The sequence below is a fragment of the Protomyctophum bolini genome (assembly GCF_963924005.1).
Source record: "Protomyctophum bolini genome assembly, chromosome: 23".
Taxonomy (NCBI): Eukaryota; Metazoa; Chordata; class Actinopteri; order Myctophiformes; family Myctophidae; genus Protomyctophum; species Protomyctophum bolini.
The window spans coordinates 30123193-30139774 of NC_137884.1; the positions used below are offsets into that span (position 1 = coordinate 30123193).

Here is a 16582-nt window from a genome sequence, read left to right on the forward strand (position 1 = left end):
TGTAGAGGTGAGTGCTAGGGGTGAAGAGGTGAGTGCTAGGGGTGAAGAGGTGAGTGCTAGGGGTGTAGAGGTGAGTGCTAGGGGTGAAGAGGTGAGTGCTAGGGGTGAAGAGGTGAGTGCTAGGGGTGAAGAGGTGAGTGCTAGGGGTGTAGAGGTGAGTGCTAGGGGTGAAGAGGTGAGTGCTAGGGGGTGTAGAGGTGAGTGCTAGGGGTGAAGAGGAGAGTGCTAGGGGTGAAGAGGAGAGTGCTAGGGGCGAAGAGGTGAGTGCTAGGGGTGAAGAGGTGAGTAATAGGGGTGAAGAGATGAGTGCTAGGGGTGTAGAGGTGAGTGCTAGGGGTGAAGAGGTGAGTGCTAGGGGGTGTAGAGGTGAGTGCTAGGGGGTGTAGAGGTGAGTGCTAGGGGTGAAGAGGTGAGTGCTAGGGGTGAAGAGGTGAGTGCTAGGGGTGAAAACATACTTAAGAAAACAGCATCATAATAATAATTAAAACATGAATTAATTAGATAATAGGTGAAGATACCGCGATTATTGCAATACCATAATGGAGAACACATGGAACCATATGGACCCTTACGGGTCTGTAACTCTTAGTGTAACACATGGAACCAAATGGACCCTTACGGGTCTGTAACTCTTAGTGTAACACATGGAACCAAATGGACCCTTACCGGTTTGTAACTCTAACACATGCAACCAAATGGACCCTTACAGGTCTGTAACTCTGAGTAAATTTGTATAATTTAATTATACAAATGTAGCCTAATTCGTTTTTACATGAGTTATACTAATAGTATAGTTATACTAATAGTATAACTCCTGTAAAACTAGTTAGTAAAACCACAGTTTCACTTGGTAATCATTAATTGACTTTATTGTTTATTTTAGTCAGTAAAATGTTGCGTTACTCATTGTTTATTTTCGTCAGTAATAAAATGTGTGGTTCGTTGCAGCCTCCTGGCCAGCAGGCGTCGCTATCGCTCCTTTAAGCGGATCTGCGGATGAACGTCTGCCTGACTGTAACGTGACGTATGCGGAAGCAATACAGACGCGGAAACGGTGGATTGGATTGTGTCAACAGAAAGAAAACAAACAGCGGATTTATTATCGTTCTATACTATTATTATAGAAGGACGAAATTAAACAACATTAGTTTAATATACACAGATTAGTAACACGTTAAACAACATCTTATCTACATATTAAGACTTTCAACAACATTATATTTATAGATTAAGACACCAAACAGCGTCATTATTACATCTACAGATTAGTAAGACTTGTAAAACGTTAAACAACATCATGTCTACTACAGAGAAATATCCTCGCAGTTCAATAGAAGATGATTTCAACTATGGAACTAATGTGTCTACTGCGGCTGTCCACGTCAGGATGGGTGAGTTTAATTTAATTATACCTTTTATAAAACATTTGGTTTATTATAACTATGGAACTAATGTGTCTTTGCTGCTGTCCATGTCAGGATGGGTGATGTAATTATCTTTTAAAACCATTTATACTCATTATTATAATACAACTATAATTTGGGGAGTTAGATCATGTGTAAAAATGTTCGGTACAGTTCCAGACATTTAAAACAGAAGTTGTTTAATTATTTAATCCGTATGATTGCAGTCACGGTCTGTGTGGGTCGGGTAGGGGCTAAACCCTAATAACTAATAACCCCAGAAGGGTTTTATTTACATTATTGATTACATTCACAGTTGGGATTCCCCTCCCCCTCAACGCCCTGTCTGTCTGACAGACAGAAATACAGGCAGGCAGGCAGACAGACAGAAATGCAGGCAGACAGACAGACAGACAGACAAGCAGGCATACAGACAGAAATACAGGCAGGCAGACAGACAGAAATACAGGCAGGCAGGCAGACAGACAGACAGACAGACAGAAATACAGGCAGGCAGACAGACAGACAGACAGGAATGATGTGTTTTGTCTGCGAGTGGAAAAGATCAACCTTTGTGAAATGTTAAATAACAGGTTAATAATTTAACATCAAATGGATGATATAATATTGTACCATTTGTCCATTTTCATAGCAGATCTACAAGCTCACAGCGCGTTGCATGGTGACTCGCTGTGAGCTTGTAGATCTGCTATTTGTGGTTAAAGATGTCATCATTGGTTGATGTGTTTCTGTAGTAAATTATATAAGTTACCGATTATATTGATTATTGGTTTAAAATATTGTCGTCAAATGGTGGTTCCGTGGCTCAAATGGGTCTGAGAGGCTAAATGTCATCAGATGGTGGTTCCGTGGCTCAAATGGGTCTGAGAGGCTAAATGTCATCAGATGGTTGTTCCGTGGCTCAAATGGGTCTGAGAGGCTCAATGTCATCAGATGGTGGTTCCGTGGCTCAAATGCTGAATAAATAAATAATAGACCTTGATGTGAAAAGGGTTGAAAACCAAATCATGTAGAAATGAATAGGGTTTCTATCTTAGGCACCACAAAATGCCCTTTAGAACATTCATGATTATTATTTATATTCCCAGGGTTTCTCCATCCTGTGTGTACAGAATAGATCTTAGTATATTTATAATTATAGATTAATAATTCATAATCTTTATATTTCCCGTAAGGTGTATTCTGTGTGTGTACAGAATAGATCTTAATATATGTATAATTATAGATTAATAATTAATAATCTTTATATTTCCAGGGTTTCTCCGTAAGGTGTATTCCATACTGTCTCTTCAGATCATCCTCACCACAGTCACATGTGCTGTGTTCATGCTGTGTGATCCAATCAAGAGCTTCGTTCATAACAGGTAATGCTAATAATTATGTAATCTATTACATTACATACAGTCACATTGCTGCAGCGCCCCCTTTTGGCCAGTTGGAGTAAAAGCCTTAACCACACCAAAGGGTCCAGACTGTCACGGTTTGAGCAGTGGCCAGTGGTCCCTCATTGGCTGGTGGAGTACACCGACATACACACATACCCAGCCAATAGAAACACTCACTCCTCCAAGAGGTTTCTCATTGCCTAGTGGAATGTACCGACACACATACCCAGCTGTTCTTTTCTTGGTCCCTGATTGGCCGAGCGAAGCCACCGACAAACATACATACTGTACCCTGATTGGTCCCTGATTGAAACTTATTTACTGCAAAGTTTAATAACAATAATAATACTAATAAAGATGTAATGACTCCTCCAGTCCAGCGGTGGTGCTGGTCTCAGCTCTGGGCTCCTTGGCTCTCCTGTTGGCTCTGGCTGTCTACAGACATCAACATCCTGTCAATCTCTACCTGCTGTTTACCTTTGTGAGTACGCACGCACGCACAGACGCGCACACACACACACGCACACACTAGGGCATTAACGAGTTGAGTTGTCAGACAGTAAAGTCGAAGTTGAGTCGATGCATCGTTTTATGGCGACCTTAACCCATTCTGACCTGAGATCAGATTCTAAAAATGTCTTCTACATCCTGACAGTTTTCCATGCTGACCTGAGATCAGATTCTAAAAATGTCTTCTACTGTACATCCTGACAGTCTTCTGAAACAGCTATGTTTCTCTATGTCAGTCGTTCTTCGATTTTTCAAAAATGCGTCTGGCATCAGAAGGGGTTGTTTTATTTTACGACCTACGTTGAAATCAACAGAGTATAATTATAGCTCAAGTGATTAACGTCATTTTGACATTTTCAATTTTCATTTCGAGGCGCGCAATGCGAGCAGTGACTCTTTGGCTTAAACAACGATATAGCGTAGAGAAAGGCATGCTTGGATTGGTCTCATTTATTTTAAACAATAAGCAACAACTGTTGCAGCCTTCATGAAAGCAGTGACGCACAAATAATTAGGCTTAATAAAACATCCGACCGTAACAAGTCAACTGCCTGAAACAGGCATTACCTCTCCATCAAATACAAATATATATAATCCAAACTCCTCTGTCAATTGTAAACGAACGGTAACATGAATGAACTCTTCAAGCCTGACACTTGTCAGAAATAAAATCAACCACGGTTGATTTGATTGATCATAAAGTTAATGTGACTGTGAGTGTGCGTATGGGAAAAATATATAAACTTCACAGATTATAGATCACTTGGAATTATAACAATCTGAGTATTGCCTGAATAATGCCACTAGTGAAATCCCAACTTTTATCGACATGCAATGCCGATGGAGAAATCCCACATAGTTAAATTACCTCATAGTCATGCTCTATGCGCTGTTGGTCGATGAATAATTATAATCCAAGGTTTGTCAATCATATTATGGTTTATGGTTGAAAGTAAACCATAATAAGTAAACTTTAAGAAGAGATCTGCAGACTGCAGTGCAGAGTGCATGAGAGCAGCTCCGCTTGCTAATTGAGTTGACATTTGCACAACTTCACTGCATGGCATTACAGTAATTAGTTATTTGCCAGCACCTGCTCCAATATAGGCCTAAATCGAACTTTATTTATATAGCACATTTAAAACAATAAAAGCTGACCAAAGTGCTGTAGGCCTACAGGCTGAAACAAGTGGAGCATCACCATCGGCGCACAAAAAAAAAAGCATAATTAAAAGAAAAAACACAGGCAAATAGTATAGGCTACATAATTACAATAATATGATCAGGTGCAATTAAATGCCAAAGAGAAAAGGTGTTTTGGTCTGGGTCTGTAGGAGCTGCTCTGCTGCATGGGAGTTCACAGTGATGGAACAGGTCAGTCTTCAGACAATTAAAAAAAAAAGATATCGCTGGCAACGGCAAAATCAATTCTCTGTATCGCCAAAATAAATCTATAGGCCTAGTTTAATTCGTGCCATTATACTCACTCAGCCAATATGCACAACGCAGCGCATGAGATTGCAGATCTTTGAATTTTCGGTGCGCGCACTGAGCGCACTCACCATGTGAATCCAAGCAGGTCCTCACAAGTATAATGTACACCGCCAGGCTCCACAAGGTTCTCAGCGCAATGGCGCATCGATAAAAGTTGGGATTTTATAGTGGCATTATTCAGGCAATACTCAACAGATTGTTATAATTCCAAGTGATCTATAATCTGTGAAGTTTATATTTTCATTTTCGTGTAAGTAATGTTTTTATATGACTTATCAAACATGGTAGCCTATATTTAATGTCCACTGAGCTGTGGTGCATGCGCTTGCCTACACTCTCAATTAGGGATTTTCCCAGCGGTCATTTTCACTCTCGTGTAGCCTACAACCTTTATTCAAATAGGGTATTTTAAAATGCAACCACACTTTCGATTTATTTTTCCTGGCTCCTGGGACTGCAGCTGCAGTCAGTTGACTTCCTTGTTAACACAGGGAAAGAGGAGGCGTTGCGAGGTGCTGCGAGGCGCAAGCATGGCTCGTGGACCAAATGGGGCCGTCTCGCGGACCAAAAGCGGCCTCTTTTTTTTTAATGACTATTCGATTAAAAACTTTAAAATCGATTCCCGTGCGTATCGATTGAACGTCGATTAATAAAAAAAATTGGGTCTGCACTGCACTGCACTGCACACTGACTGCACTGCACTGCACTGCACACTGCACTGCACTGCACTGCACTGCACTGCGCACACAGTGGCCTCTCCAATATGGCACCGTGTGTTGTGTATAGTGCTGTATCATCTATATGGCAAAGCGCTGATTATCAAAACATAAAACTGTAGTAGTAAATACTAAACAGTGCAGGCACACAAGCAAATGTGCGTCGCACACTGGTACCAGACCACTGGTACACAGACCACTGGTACCAGACCACTGGTACACAGACCACTGGTACCAGACCACTGGTACCAGACCACTGGTACACAGACCACTGGTACCAGACCACTGGTACCAGACCACTGGTATCTTCAGAACACAATAGAAGACATAGGTCTATATATTAACATCACAGCAGCCAACAGCAGTTTGGCACCATACAATCTGCCTTCCACGACGTGAACCTTCTCCTCCTCCAACAACTCGATAACGTTCTCATGTTAGTTTGTTACTTATTTTCTTAGCCATGCAAATAAACAACAACCCGTGCTGACCGGACACGGAGAGGTCCATGCGTCCCGCACGTAAATCTAAACGGGACAGTCATTGCGTCAGCACGGATGAAGCCTCGGACACCCAGACGTTTTATTTCCAGCACGGAGGTGGGGGCCTTGGGGGGGGGCTTCTATCTGTTACTTCTCTGACACGCAGATAAAATTCAGCCAGTCAATAGTGGGACACCGCTGAGAGCCACACACACAGCTGCAGTTAGCTTCTTAATTAAAGGCGCGTTCTGAATGCAATGCAAACTAATAGGCGAGTGCGCTCCGGTGCGTTATGCAAAGAGAAAGAATGACTTCTGTCCGTGACAATAATACATTTGAATTCTGCCACATAGAGCAAAAAATATGACATGGGGAAAACAATTGAAATTTTTCTTTATTTTTTTTCCAACTTTCGACTTCTCCTAATTTGAATCGACTTGTGTTAATGAAATCGATGCATCGACTTTTTTAATGAATGTCCTAACATGCACAGTCGCACGCATGATGTAATGTGCATTGCCTAATGTAATGTGCATTGCCTAATGTAATGTGCATTGCCTAATGTAATGTGCATTGCCTAATGTAATGTGCATTGCCTAATGTAATGTGCATTGCCTAATGTAATGTGCATTGCCTAATGTAATGTGCATTGCCTAATGTAATGTGCATTGCCTAATGTAATGTGCATTGCCTAATGTAATGTGCATTGCCTATCCTAAAGAACAGACATATCATCTTTTATCTCTATTCTTCTAGACTTTGCTGGAGGCCGTATCCGTGGCAACAGCTGGTAAGTGTTTTTTTTTTATTATTTTTTAAAAACATGTTATTGATTACATCATAGCACATTTAGTGTGACATCATCATCATACCCGGAAGTTATGCAGGAGAACAAGATGACTTATGATGAAACAGAAGTGACAAGTCTGGGACATTAGTCATAATCAATAGATATTCAGCATTGATTGGTCATAATTAATCCATTCTGGGCGGGAACCCCTTTTGGTGTTAGCATCATGCTATGCTTTAGCTATTGAAAAATAGCAGATCTACAAGCTCATATGAGCTTGTAGGTCTGCTATTTTTGAAAAATCGAAGAACGACTGACATAGAAAATAGTTTTTTCAGAAAACTGTCAGGATGTAGAAGATATTTTTAGAATCTGATCTCAGGTCAGGTCAGAATGGGTTAATAGATATTCAGCATATTTATAATAATAATAATACTATTTCTCTCCACAGTAACATTCTATGAATACTAATAATAATAATAATAATAATACTATTTCTCTCCACAGTAACATTCTATGAATACTCCATCGTTCTCAAAGCCTTCGTGTTGACCTGTGCTGTGTTCATCGGGCTGACCGCTTACACCTTCCAGTCAAAGAGAGACTTCAGCAAGCTAGGAGCAGGGTGAGACAGCTGTCTGTCTGTCTGTCTGTCTGTCTGTCTGTCTGTCTGTCTGACACTAACGGTTGCCAGGTTTGCCCGGGGCAAGTAAAAACAATGGTCGGGCAGGTTGCTACCGGGTTGCCCGATCGGGCAAGTGTGCATTTTGAGTGAGGATACAACCGTCTTAGTTGGCTATAAACACACCACCAGATACATCTGTGGTGTGCAAAACATCTAGGGCAGTCCGCACACGCATCATCAGAGCCGGACTAACAATGGAACTAGGTGGAGCTTAAGCGCCAGGGCCCGAAGCTTGCAGGGCCCGGTACGAGACTATAGGCACAGCTGTTGCTTCTTTCCAAAAATATAACGCAACATAGGAACCCCCGCTAGTGTTTTTGGTCTTCGTCTGAGAGTTTCTGTAGCAGTTTTCTGGAGGGGGGGCAGTCGGTTTGGGGGGGTTCCCTAAACGCATGCATGTTAATTAATTAATTAATTGGCTGAATCAGTAGGGGCCTTTTGATTTGGTAAAGCGCCAGGGCCTTGAGAGGGGTTAATCCGTCACTGCGCATCATAGAACACATGAGTGCCATCAGACGCAAGGACATCAAATCTCCTGTCGCCAGTCAATGAAGCCGGTCACTCCATAGCAGATCTGTCTTACACAGTTATTGATCAAATTATGTATAACTGTGATTTTGTATATCCTTTCTGTAATGTCCACGCCCACAATCAGGTGATGTCACCAATTAGTAATTCTCAGCACCTGAGCTGTATTGTTTTGGAGCTCTTTAAGAGTAAAGGTCATTACACACTGGCGAATTGGCGACGCGAATTGGCGACGCGAATAATTCGCATTTTTTAAAAACCAATTGAAGTCAATGGAAGCTTCCACATCAGTGGCGAATGTGCGAAAATGCGACAGTTTTCGCTCTTTATTTGTTCGCTCTGGTGTCGAATTTTGCAGACATTCGCAGGCGAAATTCAACGGCTCTGACCAATCAGAATGCAGCCCAAACTTGTTGCTGTGTATAAACAGCGGCGTACCGTACAGTAGCTGTCAACAGAGCAGCCGCCGGTCCGGTTACGCAGGTCGGGATAGCACAGCAGCACACTGTTGCACACCTCCCCTCCTACAACTCTGTTGGGTGTGTGTGCGCTCGCGTGTGCATGCGCATTGCGCGAGCGTGCGTGCGTGCCGTGGACATGGCACATGGGTGTGCAACAGAGCAGCCGTCGGTCCGGCTACGCAGGTCGGGATAGCGCAGCGTGGACATGGCACATGGGTGTGCTAACAGTAGGGGAGAGCCGCCACGGATGTAACATTTTGCACGTTTCATTTTTTTACTCGGAGATCCGTTTATCTACATATGTAATATTTTCAGGCAACGGACCTACACTTGTCTGCTTCCATAAACCACTTTTTATTTTTTAATTGATCAAACAGGTCGGGAGTTATTAAACCGAAAGTGGACGCTGTTCCAGTGTTACATTTGTTGCGCCTGTCGGACTAATTGTAACAGCATGGAGTATAAATGTAACAACGCTAAAAAAACACCATTAAACATATCGTTTTCAGCTTAAAGCAATTATATTTCATTGAAGCAACTCCTTAGCATTGTTTTCATACCATGGATGTGATAAGAAAATGTATCAAACATATTGGGAAATATTTGGGTGTACCAGTTTGGGCTTTTTTTTCAGTTCAATGGGGAAATACATTGATTAAACAAACGTTTGATTGATTGAGTTGTACAATGTTATACAACCCTAAACTAATTTTAGAATACACTACACAATACAATACAATTTTAGAACATATAATATTGGCCAATATGTCAAATATGTAAATATTACTTATAATGGCATTGAATGGAAGCGGACCATTTGTAACACATGTTACAATTGACCCTCCCTCCGAAGTTTTCTTTGCCGTTGCTTACAGACCAGAATGAACGTGAATTCCGTCTAAACACGATGCAAACTAATGAAGAACATAAGCATGAAGACATCCATGTGGATTTTTATTCACCAACACCAAAGAAAAATATATAAAAAAGTTAAAATGACCAGTGAACAGGCTCATCAAAAAGCTAAGATCTGCACTAGGCTATTTCTACTGTGCAGACCCGTTTTTGACCCGAAAATAAAGACTTTATAACCGGAATATATGCCCACATGCCGGTACCAATTGTATACCTATGTGGGCCGGTACGAATTAATTGGACCCCTCCATCTGTGAAGTACTGGATACGGGGTTATTAAAGAAAGGATACCAAAGCGGGAGGGGGAGGAGAGGAGAGGAGGAGGGAGGGGAGAGGAGCTATAATCGCACAATACGCGTCGCATAGATGTGTACGGTGTATAGCCAAACGCGAATAAATTCGCCGGGCAAATATTTCGCATTTTCAGATCGCTTATTCGCATCGCGTCGCTAATTCGCCAGTGTGTAATGACCTTAAGTTCTTTGTCTGTGAAAAACCATAGCACTGACGAAGGTCCGAGGACCGAAACGTTTGCTTTTTAATTGCACCATAAGCACAGAGCACCATAAGAGCATGATAAAATAAAAGAAAAAATATTTTTCTCAGTCTAAGGAGTTTTACTTCTTTTTCTATGCGGTGAGCGAGTCTTTTCCTGTCAAAGTTTCCCTTATGTTTTTGAGACCACCGCTACCGTAGTCAAGTTTGAAGAAAAAAAGGACGAAGAAAGTTTTGTCAGTGCTTCACATTTCATATCACACACTAGCCCCCCTAAACATTTAAAAAATGTTTGTTTTTTTGTTAGGTTAGGTTAGGGTTTAGGGTTAGACCCTGAACCCTAACCTAACCCACAGAGGGTTTAGGGTTAGACCTTAAACCCTAACCTAACCCACAGAGGGTTTAGGGTTAGACCTTAAACCCTAAACTTCCCACAAGGAAGTGAGTGTTGATCAAATTAAATATTTTTTTGGAACTGCCTCGTCTATTGCGATTGACCAATCAGAATCAAGCATTCAACCAAGCCGTGTAATAACATATAATTGAAAATAATAAATCTAATAAATTATAAAAAATGAAAAAATTATATTAATGTGTTTCAGGTTGTTTGCCTGCCTGTGGATCCTGATCATTGCTGGTTTCATGAGGGTGAGTCACACACACACACACACACACACACGCGCACACACACACACACGCGCACACACACACGCACTCTCATTGCTCATGCTTCCTTCAATGCATGAGCATTGCATGAGCCCTTCTTGAAGCCTACTGCCACCAATCTAGGTTTCAAAATCGACTCTGACCTAAAGATGGACAAACAGATAAATGAGGTAGTAAGAAAGAGCTTCTTCCAGCTTAGGAGGCTATCTAAGGTTAATAATAATAATAAACTTTATTTGTATAGCACCTTTCATACATAAATGTAGCTCAAAGTGCTTCACAGGGCAAAAATAGAATACAATAAAACATAGTTAAAATGATAAAACAATGGCAAAGAACAAAATTTAATATAAGAACATAAAATAAATAAAAACTAATAAAAACACCACATGCAGCAAATCAGTCAGGGCAGAGTAGGAACGTGCATATTAAAACTCAATTAAAATCAATGTTGTAGAAGTGGGTCTTGAGCTGAGCTTTAAAAATGTCTACAGAGGCTGCCTGACGAAGGTACAGTGGGAGCTTGTTCCATGCCGACGGCCCGTAGAAGCAAAAAGCTGCTTCCCCGTATTTTTTAGTTGCCATCTTTTTTTGGCAACGCGAGCAGGCCAGCAGTGGAAGACCTTAGGGGGCGGTTGGGGACATATTTAGGCAGGCAGTCATGTAGGTAGGAAGGTGCGAGACCATTGAGAGCTTTATAGACAAGTAAAATAATTTTAAAATCAATCCTAAAAACAACCGGAAGCCAGTGCAGTGAAGCCAAAACTGGAGTAATATGTTCTCTCATCTTAGTTCTAGTTAAAACTCTGGCTGCTGCATTTTGGACGAGTTGTAATCTGTCAGTTGTTTTCTTAGGCAGTCCTGAATAAAGTGCATTACAGTAGTCAAGCCGAGAGAAGGTTAAGTCTTGTCTATCCCGCTCTGTGTTTGAAACTGTAATTCATGCTTTCATGACATCCCTCCTTGACTACTGTAATGCCCTGTATATTGGAGTAAACCAGGTTTCCATCTCTCGATTACAGCTAGTCCAGAACGCAGCTGCTAGGTTACTTACAGGCACACGTAAGCGAGACCACATCAGCCCTGTACTAGCCTCGCTCCACTGGCTTCCTGTGCGATACAGGATTGACTTCAAAGTATTGCTCTTTGTCTTTAAGTGTCTAAATGGTTTGGCACCCATTTATTTATCTGAGCTGCTGAAACCCTATGCTCCGACACGGACGCTCAGGTCCTCTGACCAGCTTCTCCTGGTGGTGCCTAAAACCAGGCTGAAGCTCAGAGGTTACCGAGCTTTTGCAGTGGCAGCTCCCAAGCTCTGGAATGAGCTGCCTCTGCAGAGTCTGCACACAAGACAAGCCCCCACCCTCCAGGTGTTTAAGTCACGCCTCAAGACTTACCTTTATTCCGTGGCTTTTCCAAGCACAGTATGAGATGTTTCGATGTTTAATGTGACACTGTGCATGTTGTTTGTGGTTGTTTTGTGGTTTTTAAATGTTTTACTGTAAAGCACTTTGGTACAACGTTGTTGTTTTAAAATGTGCTATATAAATAACGATGGTATGGTATGGTATTGGTAATAGGTAGAATATTGAGTTGTTTGAAAAGAGGGGCAGAATGAGCACACCAATCACTGTATGTGGCAATCCTGCAGAATCTTTTGTGCAACATGTTGTGGAGTTTGTGAAGATGAGTATTATAAGTAGCTCCCCAGGTGTTCTGTAGATGTTCTTCACTGACGACTGCATGGAGCTGGTGTTCTGTTGTCTCCATAGAGATGTGTCTCCATAGAGATGTGTCATGATGTTGTGTCTCCACAGAGATGTGTCGTGATGTTGTGTCTCCACAGAGATGTGTCATGATGTTGTGTCTCCATAGATATGTGTCATGATGTTGTGTCTCCATAGAGATGTGTCGTGATGTTGTGTCTCCATAGAGATGTGTCATGATGTTGTGTCTCCATAGATATGTGTCATGATGTTGTGTCTCCATAGAGATGTGTCGTGATGTTGTGTCTCCATAGAGATGTGTCATGATGTTGTGTCTCCATAGAGATGTGTCGTGATGTTGTGTCTCCATAGAGATGTGTCTCCATGTTGTGTCTCCACAGAGATGTGTCATGATGTTGTGTCTCCATAGAGATGTGTCTCCATAGAGATGTGTCATGATGTTGTGTCTCCACAGAGATGTGTCATGATGTTGTGTCTCCATAGAGATGTGTCATGATGTTGTGTCTCCATAGAGATGTGTCGTGATGTTGTGTCTCCATAGAGATGTGTCATGATGTTGTGTCTCCATAGAGATGTGTCATGATGTTGTGTCTCCACAGAGATGTGTCGTGATGTTGTGTCTCCATAGAGATGTGTCATGATGTTGTGTCTCCATAGAGATGTGTCGTGATGTTGTGTCTCCATGTTCTTCTGTAGGTGTTCTTCCATGACGACAGTATGGAGCTGCTCTACGCTGCGTTCGGAGCTCTGGTGTTCTGTGGGTTCATCATCTTCGACACCAGCCTGCTGATGAACCAGCTGTCTCCTGAAGAACACATCCTGGCCTCCATCAACCTCTACCTGGACATAGTCAACCTGTTTCTGCACATCCTGAGGTTGTTGGACTCCATGAAGAAGAACTAGACCTTCTAACCCTAACCATAACCCATCCATCTCCTTCTAACCCTAACCATAACCCATCCATCTATTCCTAGACCTCCTAACCATAACCATAACCCATCTATCTATTCCTAACCATAACCATAACCCATCTATCTATTCCTAGACCTCCTAACCCTAACCATAACCCATCTGTTGTTTTATGAATCGTCTTTGGTTTTGTTGTTGCTTCGACTAGAATTACAGTTCAAATGTTTCCCTTAATTAGATCTGATTCAACGTAGTAACTGTAGTGAGCTTGTAGATCTGCTATTGTGTTTTGTTTGCACCTGAAGGGCATGTTGGGGTTCAACATTTGGTTACAGATGTTTATTAAAGAACATTCCAGTGATTGTAACATACAGTAAGTGCATGAATACAGTTATTTTACGGATTCGTTAATGAAATACAAATGATCTTTATTACTTTATTACAAATGATCTTTATTAGTAACACGTGTTCCACTGAAGGGACGTGAAGGGGTTAATGTAGAGGTTTCTCAACGCGCGGTGCGCGGCCCCACGGGGGCCATGAACACGTTGAAAATGGGTCCCCAAGTAACTGTTTTTTTACATGTTATTTTCCCTCTTTTTCCTCTATTTAAGGATTAAATTATTATTACAAATCATTGTACCGTTTCGGTTGTGTTGCTTGATTAAAATCACGTGGATGATATTTTATTTTCATTGTGGATTTTTATTTTAGGTAATTTTACAACTCACTTTACAATATAGAGGCAAAAACATGGCTTTGTTGCCATCTTGTGATAACGCCACATGTAGCAGTTTAACCACAAAGCTTGTTTTAAAACAGTAATACACTTTAACTATGAATCTACAGCGTTTATAATGAGAGACAATAAGTATTATAATGTTGATAGTTTTATAAATCCCATCATCCATCATCAATAATGACTATTAACTGTTGAAAGGTTTATAAGTTCCATCATCCATCATCAATAATGACTATTAACTGTTGAAAGGTTTATAAGTTCCATCATCCATCATCAATAATGACTATTAACTGTTGAAAGGTTTATAAGTTCCATCATCCATCATCAATAATGACTATTAACTGTTGAAAGGTTTATAAGTTCCTAAACATCAATAATGAGCTGAGCTGGAGTCCAACCCTGAGCCCAGGGGCAGCGCACCCCCTGGGGGGTCGCAACCCACGGGTTGAGAACCCCTGCTTTAAGAGACCGGCATCACCATGGTTACAAATCTGCCGTAAAGCAGGTGGTCTCTGGGTGAATAATGTGATTGTTGTGACTATATGTAGCCTACATGCTGCTGTGTTGTTATCCTGCCCAAGCTTTTCAGTACACTTCACCATTTTGATTATAATCACTAAGGACATTCAAGACATATGACAAAGATGCCAGCCCGCCCCTCTGCAATGAACTAGCCTACTTAAAGTGAACTATAAGAAAACACTGACAGCTATCGGGTAAATAAACAAACTTGCAGGATTGCCGTGTCCTGTCAGTGTAGTGTCCTGTCAGTGTCCTGTCATTCCTGTCAGTGTCCTGTCATTGCCGGTTGTTGTTGTTGTTGTTGTTCTGACTGTAGTTTGTAATCATCTCTCTTATCATGACATGATGACTCGCTGTACGGCTGTAGTGGTGTGTGTGTGTGTGTGTGTGTGTGTGTTGTCTGCTGTCCTAAAAAACTAAAGGTAAAAAAATCCCCCCAGGATTCCCCCCAGACATCCGCACCGCCTGGGGTCAAGTTCAAGCTACGCCCATGCTCTGGGACCCCCACTTTATATTATATTTATATTGTAAAATTAATGTTATTTGGTTCCATTTGTACACTCAGAGTTACAGACCCATAAGGGTCCATATGGTTCCATTTGTACACTCTCAAGAGTTACAGACCCATAAGGGTCCATATCGTTCCATTTGTACACTCGGAGTTACAGGTCCATTTGGTTCCAAACTATAATTTAGCTGGGGACCCCTGGAACTCCCTCAAGGACCCCTGGGGGTCCCCGGACCCCAGTTTGGGAACCACTGCATTAAAGCAACAGGGTCCTTACAATATATGGGCAAAATATGGGCTTTCGTGCCATCTGGCGGTGATAACGGCATATTGCAGTTGAACCGTCCACAAAGCTTGATTTTAAAGCAGTAATACATTTTAAACTATATTCTAATGGCGTTTCTAATGAGAGACACTAACTATTATAATGTTAATAGTTTTATAAGTTCCTAAACATCATCAATAATCAGTACTGTAGCTGTTGAAAGGTTTTATACGTTATTAAAAGCAGAAATGTCTGTTGTTTACATCGAGTTATAAATAAAGGTTGTTTAGCGCTGAATTGACCAGATTCTGGTTGGTTGAGGTTTCTGGTGTGTTACATTGAAATCTGTGACCTATCGAATTCTGTGATTGCTAGCCTGCTAGCTAGCTTTTCAAACGTGGTAAAAAGGGGGAGCATACTTTGGTCTGACATATCATTGATTTGGTCCGACAAAAGTCCTACATTTGTTGTAAAAACTGTTCTTTATTTCAACTCACACAACTATCAGTAGCCTAATTAATTACACAATGAATGGACTGTCCTTTAAAACAACGATAACCCTTAATAATAGCTATAAAGATAAGACAGACTTCTAGCGTCTCGTGGTTTTATGGAACATGTAGTTTTTAGAGGCTTAGAAATGTAGTTGTTATAGCGTCCCGTGGTGGATGGAACATGTAGTTCTTAGAGGCTCAAATGTAGTTCTTATAGCGTCCGGTGGTGGATGGAACATGTAGTTTGTGTAGTCTTATGGCCACGTTCGATGTTATTGTGAAGAGTAAACGGAAGTTCTCACTTGGCGTTTGATGTGGAACTTGACACTATGACCTGTTCTATTGTGAAGGCGAAACGGAAGTGCTCACGTCGTTTTTCAAGGTATGACTTGACGCAGCGCCGATCTGGTTGGACTCATTTTATTTAATGATTAAATTAGTGCATTTTAGAGAGAAGCTGGGGACCTGAGACGCTTCCCAGCCCAGAGAATAGACTTTTACCAACGTCTAGCAGGCTTTGTTTCGGTGAGTAGTTATTTCGTTTTGTTTATTTGCTGGTATTTTAAAATCCTAGCACAGGAGTGAGAATATCACCAGAAGGCTGCGGAAGGGACTTCCACAGGGCGTCAGAGAGAGACTCGCTGTAAGCACTGGACCAGGGCTATAGTCAACAACATGATGATCTGTTGTACGACAGACTTATAAACCTTTACTTTCAACATTATAACAGTTATTATTGATGATGTTTAGCGACTTATAAAACTATCAAAATGTAGTGTCTCTCATTATAAACGCTGTAGATTCATAGTTAAAGTTTATTATTGTTTAAAACAAGCTTTGTGGTTAAACTCATAATTAAACTGA

General features: G+C 41.3%; 1 protein-coding gene across 1 annotated transcript; it reads left to right on the top strand.

Annotated features, from left to right (window-relative positions):
- Window positions 1-1052: 1052 nt before the first annotated feature.
- tmbim4 (transmembrane BAX inhibitor motif containing 4) lies at window positions 1053-13871 on the top strand. Its single transcript, XM_080757256.1, has 7 exons — window positions 1053-1391; window positions 2680-2788; window positions 3185-3290; window positions 6768-6801; window positions 7309-7426; window positions 10488-10533; window positions 12975-13871. Exons 1-7 carry the CDS (start codon window positions 1298-1300, stop codon window positions 13179-13181), a joined length of 714 nt encoding a protein of 237 aa, XP_080613382.1. The 5' UTR covers window positions 1053-1297; the 3' UTR covers window positions 13182-13871.
- The last annotated feature ends 2711 nt before the right edge of the window (window positions 13872-16582 follow it).